General features: G+C 52.8%; 2 protein-coding genes across 9 annotated transcripts in view; one reads left to right on the forward strand and one right to left on the reverse strand.

Moving 5' to 3' along the window:
• Nucleotides 1-5,750, reverse strand: part of SNX19 (sorting nexin 19) — an 81,131-nt gene extending 75,381 nt beyond the window's left edge. For 6 of the 7 annotated variants that reach the window (XR_001469995.4, XR_005841738.2, XM_015298133.4 and 3 more), the window contains exons 1-7: nucleotides 3,686-5,750; nucleotides 3,394-3,532; nucleotides 2,464-2,564; nucleotides 2,062-2,181; nucleotides 1,631-1,761; nucleotides 782-878; nucleotides 374-560 (exon numbers count right to left, since the gene is read on the reverse strand). Coding sequence is in view for 5 of the 7 variants with exons in the window: in XM_015298133.4 (XP_015153619.2) it covers nucleotides 374-560; nucleotides 782-878; nucleotides 1,631-1,761; nucleotides 2,062-2,181; nucleotides 2,464-2,564; nucleotides 3,394-3,532; nucleotides 3,686-5,143 (2,233 nt within the window). In the remaining 2 variants the exon portion in view is untranslated. The remainder of the gene's footprint in view (nucleotides 1-373; nucleotides 561-781; nucleotides 879-1,630; nucleotides 1,762-2,061; nucleotides 2,182-2,463; nucleotides 2,565-3,393; nucleotides 3,533-3,685) is intronic. The other variant, XM_040652106.2, reaches the window with a different exon arrangement.
• A 60-nt stretch (nucleotides 5,751-5,810) lies between these two features.
• NTM (neurotrimin) overlaps nucleotides 5,811-13,203 on the forward strand; it is a 313,044-nt gene continuing 305,651 nt past the window's right edge. For both annotated transcript variants that reach the window (XM_015297955.4, XM_040652025.2), the window contains exon 1: nucleotides 5,811-6,387. The gene's annotated coding sequence lies outside the window, so the exon portion shown is untranslated. The remainder of the gene's footprint in view (nucleotides 6,388-13,203) is intronic.

Here is a 13,203-nt window from a genome sequence, read left to right on the forward strand (position 1 = left end):
CTCAAATATCCTTCTGCAGTACATGGACAAATCAAGGCTAACTTGAGACTATCAAGAAACTGTAATCTGACATTTTATCCATATAAAAGAGCTTGATTTTACAACATTAGCAGTTTAGGTAGCACATCCTAAAGAGATGTATTTCTGCAGTAACTGTAACAAGCACACTAACATGAAAATCTGCAGCAACACAAACAGGCCAAGACTCAAGTTGCCTCCAATAGCAATAAAGATGAGAGCAACCTCCCAACAGTACCACAAAGGACTCAGCTTGCTGTCTCAATCAAGGAGCAACAGGCAGGGGACCAGATGCTCAGCAGGCAGCTGGTGCAGGACCTGAGGAAAAAGGCTGGAGCAATAGGGCTGAGCTCACCCGTGTCCGTGTCCAGATGCACGCCCTGCTCCGATGTACTCAGCCCATCTATATCCTCCTGCACAGATTTTTCCTTGGCTTCTTCACTCCCCTCACCCTCAGGAGCTTTGCTGGGAACTGCCTCCAGCACCTTCTCCTGCTTCTGGATGAAGGACTCCATAGCAGCCAGTGACAGGGTGCCAGAGACCTACAAAAGCACCAGTGTATTAGTACCAGTCTATACTGCTCAGACAGCCACCACCATCCAATAGGGAACTAGGGGTGCTCACCACGTTTCTGCAAAGGCCTGGCATGCAGGTACAAGGCTGCAGCAGCCACACCTTTGTGCACGTGGATAATTCCAAGCCAGCACCCCAACAGGGCAATGATCAGGATCATGAAAGCATCATAAGAGGGATGTGAACTTACAGCGCTGCCCTCCCTCACAGAGTACACAATCCTGTCGTGTGCTTCACTCACACTCAGCACTGGAGTGATTTTGCTGGATGGGAACCTCAGCCTGGACCTGGAGAGGGACCAAAGGGCACAGTCAGGATTTTCCCCACAAGCTGCAAGCAATGTTTCCCAGTTTCAGCCAAGAATCTGTACCAGCTGTTTGTGCAAGCTAAGTCTGATAAGAGCTAAAGTGGTTCCAAACAGCACCTGAGACACCAAGGATAACACAAGCTAGCTGCAGAACCATGCAATGAAAGCTTTAGATTACTTGTCTTCAACAACAACATTCTTACATATTGGCATAGCCACGGCTTTCCAATACCCACCACAACACCTTCTTTGACAGTTGTTTTAGATATGAGTCTGCATTTCTGCTCAGCAAGGTGTAAGCACATCAGCACATCCAGGAAAGTGTTCAGACAAAATCTGAGTTGAGACATACCCAGCAGGATTGTGAAATTTAATTATAAACACATATACAGAAAGGAGGATATAAAAGGGCATTTCAGACTTGGGACACATTGTAAAATAGCCTGTTTATCATGAAGGAATGCTCTTTCCAGCCAAGATGCTTTAGAAGTTGAACTTCTTTTTTTCTTTTTGTTCTCACACAATTTTTGTTAAAAAATACTTTATCCAATGCTTTTCCTAGCAAAACTTTTTTTTTTCCTGGAACAACAACGAAAAACAGCTATATTCATGCTGTGGAAGTCTGACCATTCCTGGAAAAATCTTTAATCCAAACAAGGGCTCAAACGCTCTTCTCAGCATGCAAAAGAGAAAGAAACTCAACTGCAATTGGACAGCTGAAGGAGCCCTTACTTGTTTGCCTTCTTCCCATCCGGCTGACATTTCCCATCCACTTCAGATTCACTCAGATCCTCTGTGGGGCTCTGGGGCTCTGACCTGGGGAATGCTGTCTTCAGGGTGTCCACAATAGCATTGACAACAATCTGCAGCAAGAGCCAGGAACACCATCAACCACTGACAAAGTTCTCTTGAATAAGAAGCAAAGAGTTTTAAGACTTGCAGTGTCCCTGTTTGCCACGGGGAAAAAGAGAACCCACAAAGCAGACCCTCTGAGAAGGTCTCTGACCTTTCCTTTTGACTCTCTGTGGCTTCCTGGGCAAGCTCAATGCACCTACACAGAGTTTGAGTCTTTTAGCTGCTGCAGCAGCAGCAATGCAGACACGTGCAAAGGGAAGTTGGTGCACTGAAAAGAGGTTCACACTGCCCATTTCCCACCCACCTACCTTGTCTATCCTGGAGACAACGAAGGGCTTCTTGACAAATGCAATCCTGGCGTCAGTGTTCAGAGCAAGGAACTCCTGCACCTCCTCGCTGTTTGCAATCTCAGGGACTGCACACAATTGCTGTAAGGGAAGAGGGCTCTAGGTCTTCTCAGAGTGAGCATCCCAGCTTTCTCATGTCAAGTGCAAGCAGAAAACACTTGAGGTGCTCCACTGTGTCAATACACAACTGTCCTGAACCACTGCTTTATGCCAATAAAATAAAACACTTAAGAGCCAGCACAAGAGCCCAGCTCTCGGCTATCACATCAGCAGTGATCTGATCACTGCACCAAAGGAAGGGGAATAGTGAAAATCATCTCAGCAGCCAGAGGAAGCAATGGATACAGGCACCAAGTACCTCACCTTCAAGAAAGATTCCAGCAGACTTTTTCTGGCTTCCACTTTATCGCTGTCCATATTTCCAAATGGGAGATCAGGGAACAGTTTCTTTGGTCCTTTGATATCTGGAAATAAAATGCACATTTGTAAGCTCCAGAGAACTGTAAGAGCTGCACTAAAATCCTAATGCTCTTTCACTTAAGACTACCACTACTGTGCCTCAGCCCAAGATAATACACCCCCCAGATCAGGCTGACCGAGTCAGACCTTAAATCCACCTGTGTGGAAACAAAGTAAATCCAATTTTTTATTTATAATATAGCTGATATACAACACTTGCTTGCACATAAGCAAAATGCTTGCAGATCACTAACATTTTGGTGTTGCTGTTCATTGCCAAGGTGCAAAGCTGCAAAAAGCAGTTTAGAAATGTAATGCTATAATGGGATGAAAGTACAGCAATAATAGTAGGGTGGCAAAGTCTCTGGCTGCAGCAAATGAGAACGAGCCCATGTGCAGCAGCTGTGGATGCAGAAATGAAGGAAAAGAGCTGCTTACCCTTAGAAGGCCTCAGCTAGGCAGGGATCTCCAACAAGAGATGCCCTCACCTCTGCTGCCAACCCTTAAAAGTGCTCTGGGAAGGGGTGGATCCTGACTCCACCCCTTCCAATCACTCAGGTACACTGCATGCACCTGAGTTCCCCTGGGTTGGCCCTGCCTTCCCACCAGGTGCACCATCACTGTTCCAAGCCATGACTTCGCATTTCCACTACAGGGAACAATGATGCTTTCTGCAACACTGGAATTTGCCAGATAAAGAAATTCTGCTTCCCATCAGCTCTGCATAGAGGACACAGGCACCTCGAACAGCCCAGCACCCAGACTGGCTCAGAGCAGGGCAGGGCACCCTGCAATCATAGACAGCTGTTCACAGGAAGCTGATGCAGCACTGACTTTTCAGGAACTTGCGGAGCTCTGGTTTCTCCTCCAGCCTGGTCTGCAGGTTGAGGAACTCCCGGTAGCGGCGGTTCACAGTGTGATAGGCCATCTGCTGAAGGCTGCCCACGACCTCACCCTCCAGGGCTGTCTCATACTGAGGAGGAAAGCAATGCTTGTTAACCCTTACAGACCTCCAAACAATACCGTGTTGCCCACACATCCCACCTAACAACTCCCCAGGTCTCTCCCCACACAGCATGCACATCCTTCACAATGAAGGGATGGCTGACCTTGGACTACAACTCACCTTGATGGTGTACAAGGTGTAGGGGTGGAAGCCAGTCCCACTGTGCTCACGGGCAGTGATGGTGCCAGTTATGCGCAGGTTCTGGATGACCACTGGTCCATCAGGGCTGCTGAGGGGCTCAAAGCTGAAGGTGCTGATAGGAGCAGTTGGGGAGGATGAGAGCAGGGGAAGGGGCTGCCCAGGGTCTGATGGGCTTTGTGGTGGGGCCTCTGGCGTCCCCAGTTCTTTCCCCAAGCTGCAGGGCCGCTGCACAGAGGGCTTCTTGGGGCTGTCCTCCTCTGTCTCCATCACTGGGTCAATCTGGATGTCAGGGCAGGGGCCCAGAGCATAAGCAGAGGGGAGAAGCAGACTAGCATCACTGCTGGTGGTATGGCCATCCTCCAGGTCCCCCATCCCATCCTCTGAAGTGTCTGCTCCCTCCAGCGGAGCGGGAACATCAGGGAGAGGCTCATCAAGAAACTCCCCAGCAGGTGACGGTGCCAGCAGCTCCACGTCCTGGCCTGGAGAGTCCAGCTCCAAACCCTCATAGGGGAACAGCAAGCCCAGGCCTCGTGGCCGCAGGACAACCCCCTCACTGCGGGGTGGCTCACTCGGCACATCCGCACCATCCTCACCACCAGCCCCTGCTTCTCGCCCAGGTGACGGGGATAGGAGTGGCACTGCTGGGGCGACATCTGGCTGCACTATGAGGGGCAGAGAGTCCGGCACTGGAGCTGCAGGACTGGGCTCCTCACCCTGTGCCTTCCTGGGGAAGGCCCCAACCAGCAGCAGGTTGATCCAGTCAGGGTCAGCCATCTTCCTAACAGCAGGCAGCAGCACATTGCAGGCCACGAGCTCCACCACCACAAAGTGACCCGTCCGTGTCTCCAGGTGGGGCCGAGGCACCAACGCCCGCAGCAGCAGCTCCACAGAGGCACGGGCATAGCTCACCTCAGCTGCTGGGCTGCAGAGGGCCGGGTGCAGGCCTGCAATCTGGCGGTACTCCTGCCACAGCGGCCCACGGCCCCGCAGGGCCTGCAGGTAACTCTGCAGGTGATGGCCACACAGCAGGAGCAGCCGGCGGGCCAGGGCCTGGCGGTCCACCCGCGCCATTCGCCGCCTCAGCTCAGCCGCCAGCCCCGCCATGGCCTTCTCCACCTCGGCCTCGAACGCGCACTCACTGCTGACGGTGCAGTACCAGGAGGAGACGAAGTCCCGCACCACCTTCCTGATGGTGCTGCTGATCTCCTGCTCCAGCTGCTCCTCCGCCTCAGGGCTGGCTGCTGCCGGCCGCAGGGATCCCGCAAAGCGCTCTAAGCGCAGCCGCCAGCCCGGCCTGCTCAGGGCTCGGGGGCCCAACCATCCACCCAGCAGCGCCGCAGTCCCACACAGCAGCGCCAGCGCCCGCAGGTCCAGGAGCAGCACCAGCAGCCAGCCCAGCACGGCCAGCAGCGCCAGCAGCTCTCGGTGGCACGGCATGGCGCAGCAAGCACCGGGGCTTAACAGTCAGGTGCTGCAATGGGATCTGGGCTGGGTGTTGGGGCTGCAACCCCCAGGCCTCAGCCAACCTGCAGCTAAGCCAGCACCTGGGATGCAATAGCTGAGCACCAGGGCTGCACCCAGCAGGCTGCTCACTCAGATCGCCCCCGGGCTCAGCTGGCCCACCGCCTCCCCCTGCTTCGGGCTCCCAACCAGGCCCTGGGGCTACAAGAAGCACGCACCCAGCCAGGCATCAGGGCAAGGCAAGGGCTCAATTGATAGAGCTCCCACCTGCTGGGCTCCCAACAACGTTACGGCCGCAGCCTCCTCACACAGCACTGCTCCACGACCCCACGGGGCTCCAAGCAGCGGAGCTGCGCACAGCAGGGCTCCACCGACCGCCCCCCCCCCCCCACAGGCACCGCACCTCCCACGAGCCGGGCTCCCTCCCTGCCTGCCTACCCGCTCACCGAGCACCGACACAGCAACCCCTCACCGCAGCTCCAACCTCAGCCGCCCAACGCCTCTCCAGGCCCCGTAACCGCACTACCGGCTGCACCGCGCAACAGAACTGCCGCACCGGGATGCGGGCGGCGCGAGATCCGCCTCTTTTCCCGCCTTTTCCGGCCCCGCCCCCCGGCGGCTCCTCGCGCACCGCAGCGCCCTCTCGCGGCGGGCGCGCGGCGCTGCAGCCGTTGGGCGCGCGCTGGCGGTTGCCGCGCGGGCGGTGTTTGCAGCCGCGCCTCGCGCACGTGCGCCGGGTTTGCTTTGCACGCGCTGCGAAAATACGAGCGTTCGCCTTCGCGATTCTCGTTGTGCATTACGAAAAATGAAAGCTTATACTCTTGCGTTAGCGCCCCTACGTGCACTCTTTAAAAGAAAAGCATCGTGACCTGTTTTGTTTGCAAAGCAGCCCGGTGCTGGCGCCAGGCGGTACCCGCTGCTCATCGGCCCCAGCTGAGCGCCAACGGCCGCGCGCACGTGCGGCTCATTAAGCGTTACGAAATTGGAGGGGTGGGGGCCGCCCAAAGGGCGGGGTTCGGCCCGGACCGTTAGCGGCACAGGTGGTGGTGGAGGGGCTAATTAGCGTTAATTAGCACGTAGCCTGGCCGGTGCGCCCCACAAGCGGCTTATAAGGGCTGCGAGCAGCAGCCTCTGTTTGCTCCTCTGTGTAGTGTTGGGTTTTTTCTTGAGGCGTTCCGTGGATGTGAAGAACCCCGGTTTGGTTTCCTGCCTACAGAAAGGTAAGGGCGCTTTATGAGGTGTTTTTAGAGTTAAGAGGGGATGGGGGGGGTTCTGGTTGCCTGCTGGTCTCTGTGTGCCCTGCGTTGTGCTGTGGGTCTTCTTATTTGCTCTGTGTGTCTATGCGGTTTCTCAGATGTAATAAGGGGTTTTGAGTCGAAATAATTCAAGTTCGGGTGCGAAGTTGGGGTGTGGAAGGTGGGCGGCGGGGTGTGTGGAAAGCGCTTGGCTGAGTTGAGCCCCCATCCTGTGTGGGCTCTGCTGTTCTCTCTGCTCGTGCCGCTCCTCGTGTGTGGTTCTGTAGCGCTGCTGTTGTAGCGGGTTGGGGTCCGGGGGTGGAGCAGCGCTGAGCGGCAGCGCCGACCTTCTGTGAGCCATGTGGGGGTGCGGTGGGGTTCTGTGGGAGCTCCCAGCGCCCATACTGAGGGTCGGAGCCCCTTATGCGGTGGTGTTGCTGCGCCCCTCCGCTCCCGAGGCGAGGATTGGGCTCCGGCCTTGGTTAGCGCTCAGCACGGCAAGCTGCTCCGCCAGGTGCGCTATGGAACTTACAGCTGCCGGGGAGTCGTAATGGGGACGCGTGTAAATGGCGCAGCGAAAACACAGCGGCTCAGAGCTGCGGGCTCCTGGGGGCTATAAAGCCGCGGTGCTGCTGCGGGGGGGGGGGGGGGGCTGCACCGCTCTGCTGCTGCTGGGCGAGCACTGCTGAGGGCCCCGTGTGGGACACGGCTCGTAGTGCGGCACAGACGAAGCGTGGTGCGGTGCCTTCACCTCGGGGCTCATTTCTTCACCCCCACATAGCGGTTTGCTTGGATGGATGCATGGAGAAGGCAGCTCCCATCGATCCTATCTTCAGCCGTTCCCTATGGTGAAATGAAGGCTTTTGTTGCAGTGGATTTTTTGGAGGATGAGCGCTCTTAGAGCGCTGCATGAGTTGTGGTGCAATGGAGGGCTGAGGCGTGGGGCTGGGAGGTGCCGAGCCTTTGGCTGGGGTGGGCAGAAGGCAGTGTGAGGACTTTGTGTTGGGGCACTGAGGCTGTGGTGGGAGCCTGGTTGCTATAAGGTGGTCAGATCTGGATGCCCCACTCAGACATGGGTGATGCAGGTGCTCCTGGCACAGCACTTGGTAGGCACAGGGGAGGACTCCCTGCTCCCCCTCTCATGCTTTGCCTTTAAATTATTTAATGAGCTCCTTAAGTGCCTCGACTGTTTAGCGTGGAATTTGTCAAGGCTCCATCGGCCGTATGCAGCACAATGTGACAGCCATACTTCTATTACAAACAGCGTATTAATCTTGGAATAGCGCTATTTGTTTTCCTCCTTTGCTTTTATGGTGCTTAAAAGCATGTATCTTCTCCCGAAAATCAATAACTAAAGCTATGAATAATAAAAAAACACTGCAGTGAATGGCTCGTGGAGATCCTATGGCTGCGAGTTGCAGCAGTAATGACTCTGTTTGCTATCTGTTAAGTATGTGAACTCAGAAGAATTATGCAGATTATAATAGCTGTATCAACATAAGTATGTTTTGCTGATAGACTTTCCTGATTGGATCTGCAGGACGTAAGCCTGCTAATCCCCTGCATAGAGGACCTGATTATATGAGAGAGCGCTCTGTGGATCTGCAGATAGAAAGTTAAGGAACAATTAAAAGAAATGCTGGTCAGTGTGTGGCGTTCCCCCAAAGCTCTCCTGTTGCTGCTGTGTTTGTGTTTCCCTTGAAGATTTTTCCCTTTCCTTGTGGCTTGGCTGGAAGCCAATGGACCCAACTCTGAGCCCTGCTTGCAAGCACATGCTTTGTGCTTTGCTCATTGATGCGCAAGCAGTGTGATGTGGCCCATTGGAGCTGGGGGTTTGCATGCTGTGGACCTTCTCTTCTCCCCTCCTCAGCCTCCCAGAGATCTGTTGGCTGGAGCTACTAATGGTGCTGCAATGCAAAAGACCCCCTGTAATTAAAAAATCTGCTCGCTGTGCACTTGACAGTCTTCAAAGTCATACAGTTTTGCATGTAGGAATTTGCATGTAAGATCTGCTTATTAACATCACCTTGCTAATATCAGCTGTCACTGCAGGAGGTTACTGTCAGCTCTACAAACTCTGCTCTTGCTTAATGATGCTTCAGATGTCTTGTAGTTGCATCTGGTGTTGCCTCAGTTTCCCCTTCTTGTTCATCCTCCAAAGCTGTGCCACTCCCCTGATGCTGTGTGATTGTCTGGGAAACATCTGTGGGATGCACGGGAAGGTTGGGGCGTTGGAATTTCCCATCCTCTTTGGTTGTTCCTTTCCCTGTGCTGCTGTGAGCTCGTGGTGCTTGACGGACACCTTGGCTCCCCTCTGCCTCTTGCGCTGATGCTTGGGGAGGTTCTGGCAGCTGCTGAAAGGAGTGGAAAGGAGGTCGCTGTGCATCAGGGCTTGTCAGAAAAAGAGCCCCCAGTCAGCAGAGATGCATGCAGATTTCTGAAACGTGCTTTCTATTTATTTTTAGTTTAATTTTCGAGCGAAAGATGAAAGCACCTTTCCACCGGGGTATCTTCCAGCAGCTCTGCTCCATGCTGAGTGGGGCAGCGGGGAGGAGCTGGCATCTCTGTGCCCATCTCAGCTCTCTTTGCAGTAGGTTTGCAGCCAAGCTCTTCTGACTGGTGGGGAAGGTGGAACTGGGAGCTGTGGAGAGGCTGGGCTCTGCCTTTTGTCCTGTGTTCCCAGTTAGCACCCAGCTCCAAAAAAAAGCATCCCAAGAGATAATTCAGGCTGCCACAGGAAACATAGGATGAACAGGTCTTAATTATGGCTTGAATCCCAAGTGGGGATGTGTGTATACTCTTAATGATGGTTTCCAGGCTGCTGGGGGAGCTCTGTTGGAAGAGCAGTGCTGCACTGCACAGAGTAGGGGGTCACCATCCCTGGGGGTGTCCCATTACTGTGGGGATGTGGGCGGTGGGATGAAGTGGGGTTGGGGATCTGAGGGGTCTTTTCCAACCTGAATGGTTCTATTCTGTGAAGCGTGCTGCATCTAACTTCATGATAGCATCAGCTATAGGGTTGGCTTCCACTTCCCTGTATAGGGTAAGGGAAGGGTATGGTTTGGGTTGGCAGGAGGGATTTATCTGGGAGGGGAGGAGGCGGAGGCAGAATGCCACCTCCCACCTGCTGCTGTCCAGACTAGGAAGCCATTGGTGCTGCAGCTCACCCTATGCTGTCTGGCATCCCATTAGCAAATAAATTTGTTATTTTCAGGACAAGGCGGTGAGTTAATGTGATGTGCACATCGCCAAACCCCAAATGTGCTGCATGCGGAATCGGGCGAGTTGCGGTGATGAATGTCATGCAAAACTCCAAGGCTCTAATTGAAGGTGGTTTCAACAGAATATTCAATTAATGCTCTCTGCGTCGCAGACAGTCTGCAAAAGGCGCTGTTTTCTCCCGAGGATCTGTGTTACTGTGCAACAAACAGATGAAAATGAACCGTTTTACGGCCTTCTAATTGAAAGTCGATGCACCAGTTTTATTAAAATCTTCATGGTGGGGGGAACTGGATGCCTCAGGGGTTTGGTAATGGGATGAGCGAGCTGCCTTGCATCCAGCCGCAGGCAGCAGCAGCTGGGAGCAAAGGGCTGAGCCGTCCCTGGTGGCACGTGTGGTGGTAGCAGGTGGCCCTGCAGTGCTGGGAAGTCTGCGTGGAGCAGAGTTGGGGGGCTGCTGTGCTTATCAATAAAGCCCTCCTCCCCGCCTGTCCCCTCTTGGGATGCGCTGTCCTTTCGGATGGGAGCCAAGAAAATGAACCACGACTTCACAAAAATGAGCACGTTTGCTGCCTGATGTATTGGGGCTGTTGGCTGCGGCCTTCCATTGCACTGTGCATGAGTACTAATTTATGCTCTTGCATCTGATGATGATGTAGCTGTTTTAAAGCGTTATTTATGATGAGTTCCCATACCCGTTTTGCCACGATGATAGTGTTGTGATAATGGGAATTTACAGTCCTCCCTGACAAGAGGCTGTAAACCAACCGGCTGGATATGTTTTTGTATTCCTACAGGCCTAATTTGTAACATAAAGCACTTAATAATTGTTATTAATGAACCTGCTGTGGTCAGTCTATGGACCCAGCTGGAAATCACATCTGCTATTGGATTTGCAGCAAATTCCTGCAGGTGGAGGGAGCACTGCTGGAGCAGGATGGGTTTGGGGGGGATTGTGGCCAATGTGGGGTTCTGCCACCCCACGCTGTTATGGGGGAAGTGATGTGGAGGGGTTGGATCTGCGTGGCTGTGTGATAGAATGTGCAATCTGTCCATCTGGGTGCCTTTAATTTCTGTCAGTCTCAGTGTGGTTCAGGGGAGAGAAGAGTGTTCTGTTACAGCGTGGAAAAGAGACATATGGTTTCGTAGGGACAACGGGGGTTTGGGGACAGTGGAAATGCATGGTGCTGAACAGTTGTCAAAAGACACCTCTGGGGACATCTGTGCCCATCCCTCCCTGGAGCTGGGGGCAGTGGGGGCTCTCACAGCCTTATGGATATTTGGTTCTGGATTGAAGAGGCAGCCTGGGATGGAGGGATAAAGGAGGCTTCTGATTTCCTCCAGTGGGCTGTGTGACCTTGAGGAAGACACATAACCCCTTTCTGTTTCAAATAGGGCAGTGCTGGCATCCTTCGGGTCACAGCTGATATGGTGCTGAGGTGGCAATGTGTTTTATCCAACCTTGCTGACCTCCCAATGACCCCTGTTCATTTTGGCTTTGGTGCTCTCACCAGCTTGGGATAACGAAGTCTGATGTGAGTGGAAACCCCTTCAGATGCAGAAATGACAGATTAGAATACCTTTTTTGGGAGGCATACCTGTGTTTCAAGTGCTGATGTTGGTAATTAAATGGCTTTGGAGGAGTTCAGTTGATGGTTCGAGCATCCCTTGGCAAAGCCCTCACCCCCAGTTCACAGCCCTGCGTGCTGCCTGTGGTTGTTGAAATGAGGTAATGCTTTGAAGCATCACCAGATCTTTGCAAGAAGAATATTTTGCATAATTGGTTTCTGACAAGGCCTAAAATACTATTTAGAGTCGCATGGCTGAGTGTTAATTTATGCCCGTACTCCTAAGCGTAACTTTGTTATATGGCAGCGTTATTTACGGCGCGAGCTCAGATCTATTGTGTGTTGGTGATAATGGAGATATATAGCTGGCTGTGGCAAGAAGCTATAAAAGAAATGGGGAGATGTTTCTCTGCAGTTATGGACTTAATTTTTTAATGTGAGATATGGTAGCGATTGCGAGTGATGTGATCTGATAGTCAATGGGGTGGCGGAGGGGTGGGAATGGCTTGGAGGAATAGGTTGTGTTTGGAGGATGCTTTTCAGCTCCTGCTGAGTCTGATCGCTTCTTGCGGTGATTTTAGTGACTTGGAATCAAAGTAGGGGGTGTTGACTCTTCGTTGCTATTAAATATAATTCTCACATTTAATTAAAACTTAAATCATATAAAAGTTTAATCCGGTGTATTTAAGATGATAAATCTTAGCCTAGCAGGGGTGGGAAAAATGGCATTTTGCCGTAGCAGTTTGGACAGCTTTGTCTGTTCAGAGCAGTGCTGCTCTGTGTGCGGGGTGATTGCTGTCCTCACCCATTGCACCAGTGGGTTCTGAAGTGTTGGGCATCTCCTGGTCCTTCCAGCAGAGATGTGCCTTTAACTGCAGGTTTGGGTGATGGTTGCTTTGTTTTGAATGGGATTGAAACACTGTTTTGCAACCGTGAGGCATTGCAGGCAGGAACATGTCTTGTTTTTGCATTCGCTTATTTGTGTCCTACTTGACAAAGCACAACAGGAAATAATTGGGGAAAGCAAGTCTGAGGTTCAAGTTGTTTCAAAACAAGGGATGCCGATGTGAGATTGTGAGAAGTATCAAAGCAGGATGATTCAGAGTCACTGGGTGTTATTTTTCCCCCTCTTCCATGCAATGAAGTTTCTGCAGGGGAAAGACCTGACTCTGCAGAGCGCTTCACTTCCAACGCATCTCATTTTGTTCTGGTGGAAAACCATTGCACACGAGCTCTTTCCAGCCAGATTTATTCCTTCCCCTCTGCGTGTTTCCTTGTCATGCAGACTGCCCCAAAGCTCTGGGAAAGGCATCAAAACAGCTGCGGGTACTTCAAAGCGTGGCAGTCACGTTAGATGTCCTGCAGCCACCGATGCAGCGTGGGATGTGACCCCTCCCAGGTGTCCCCTCTTCCAAAGACCTTGAAAGGAGCCCTGATAGACTGAACTCCACTTCTGCAGCAATCGCCCGCCTGCGAGACTTTCCCTGTGAAAATGCAGGGGATTGGGGAATCTGAAAGGAGTGCGAGATGAAATGAGACGCGAGGGGGGGGCTGATGAGCGGGCAAGGTGTTAGCGAGATGGAAGGAGGAATGGCTTTCCCAAAGCATGCTGTAAAAGCCAGGATGGTGCTGTCATGTTGAGCGTAAAGCTAACGATTTGCCACTGGCTCAGCTGCTGCAAATCCCTGCTGGGTGAGGAGGAAGGGGTTTGCTGGAGCAAAGGGGAACCAAAGCTGTGGTCCTCCCAGTGCTGGGGTCTGTGGGCACATAGCACTGAGTGTATGCAGCACGAGTGTGAGCAAACCTGAGGTCCCTGTGGGTGCTGCTGCGTGTTGTAGGGAGCACAAGGAAATGGTCGTTCTTGGCTTCCCTGTGGGCCTTCCTGCATATTCATTGTTTTTTGGGAATAAAGCACTGTCTGTGTTTGTGTGCTCGGGGTTAAGACGGTGCCTGTAAGAAATGGAGGAATCCATTGTTTGGTCTTGAGAGCTCATTCCGAAGTGACACAGAGGCT

The sequence above is a fragment of the Gallus gallus genome, chromosome 24 (genome assembly GCF_016699485.2).
Source record: "Gallus gallus isolate bGalGal1 chromosome 24, bGalGal1.mat.broiler.GRCg7b, whole genome shotgun sequence".
Lineage (NCBI taxonomy): Eukaryota > Metazoa > Chordata > Aves > Galliformes > Phasianidae > Gallus > Gallus gallus.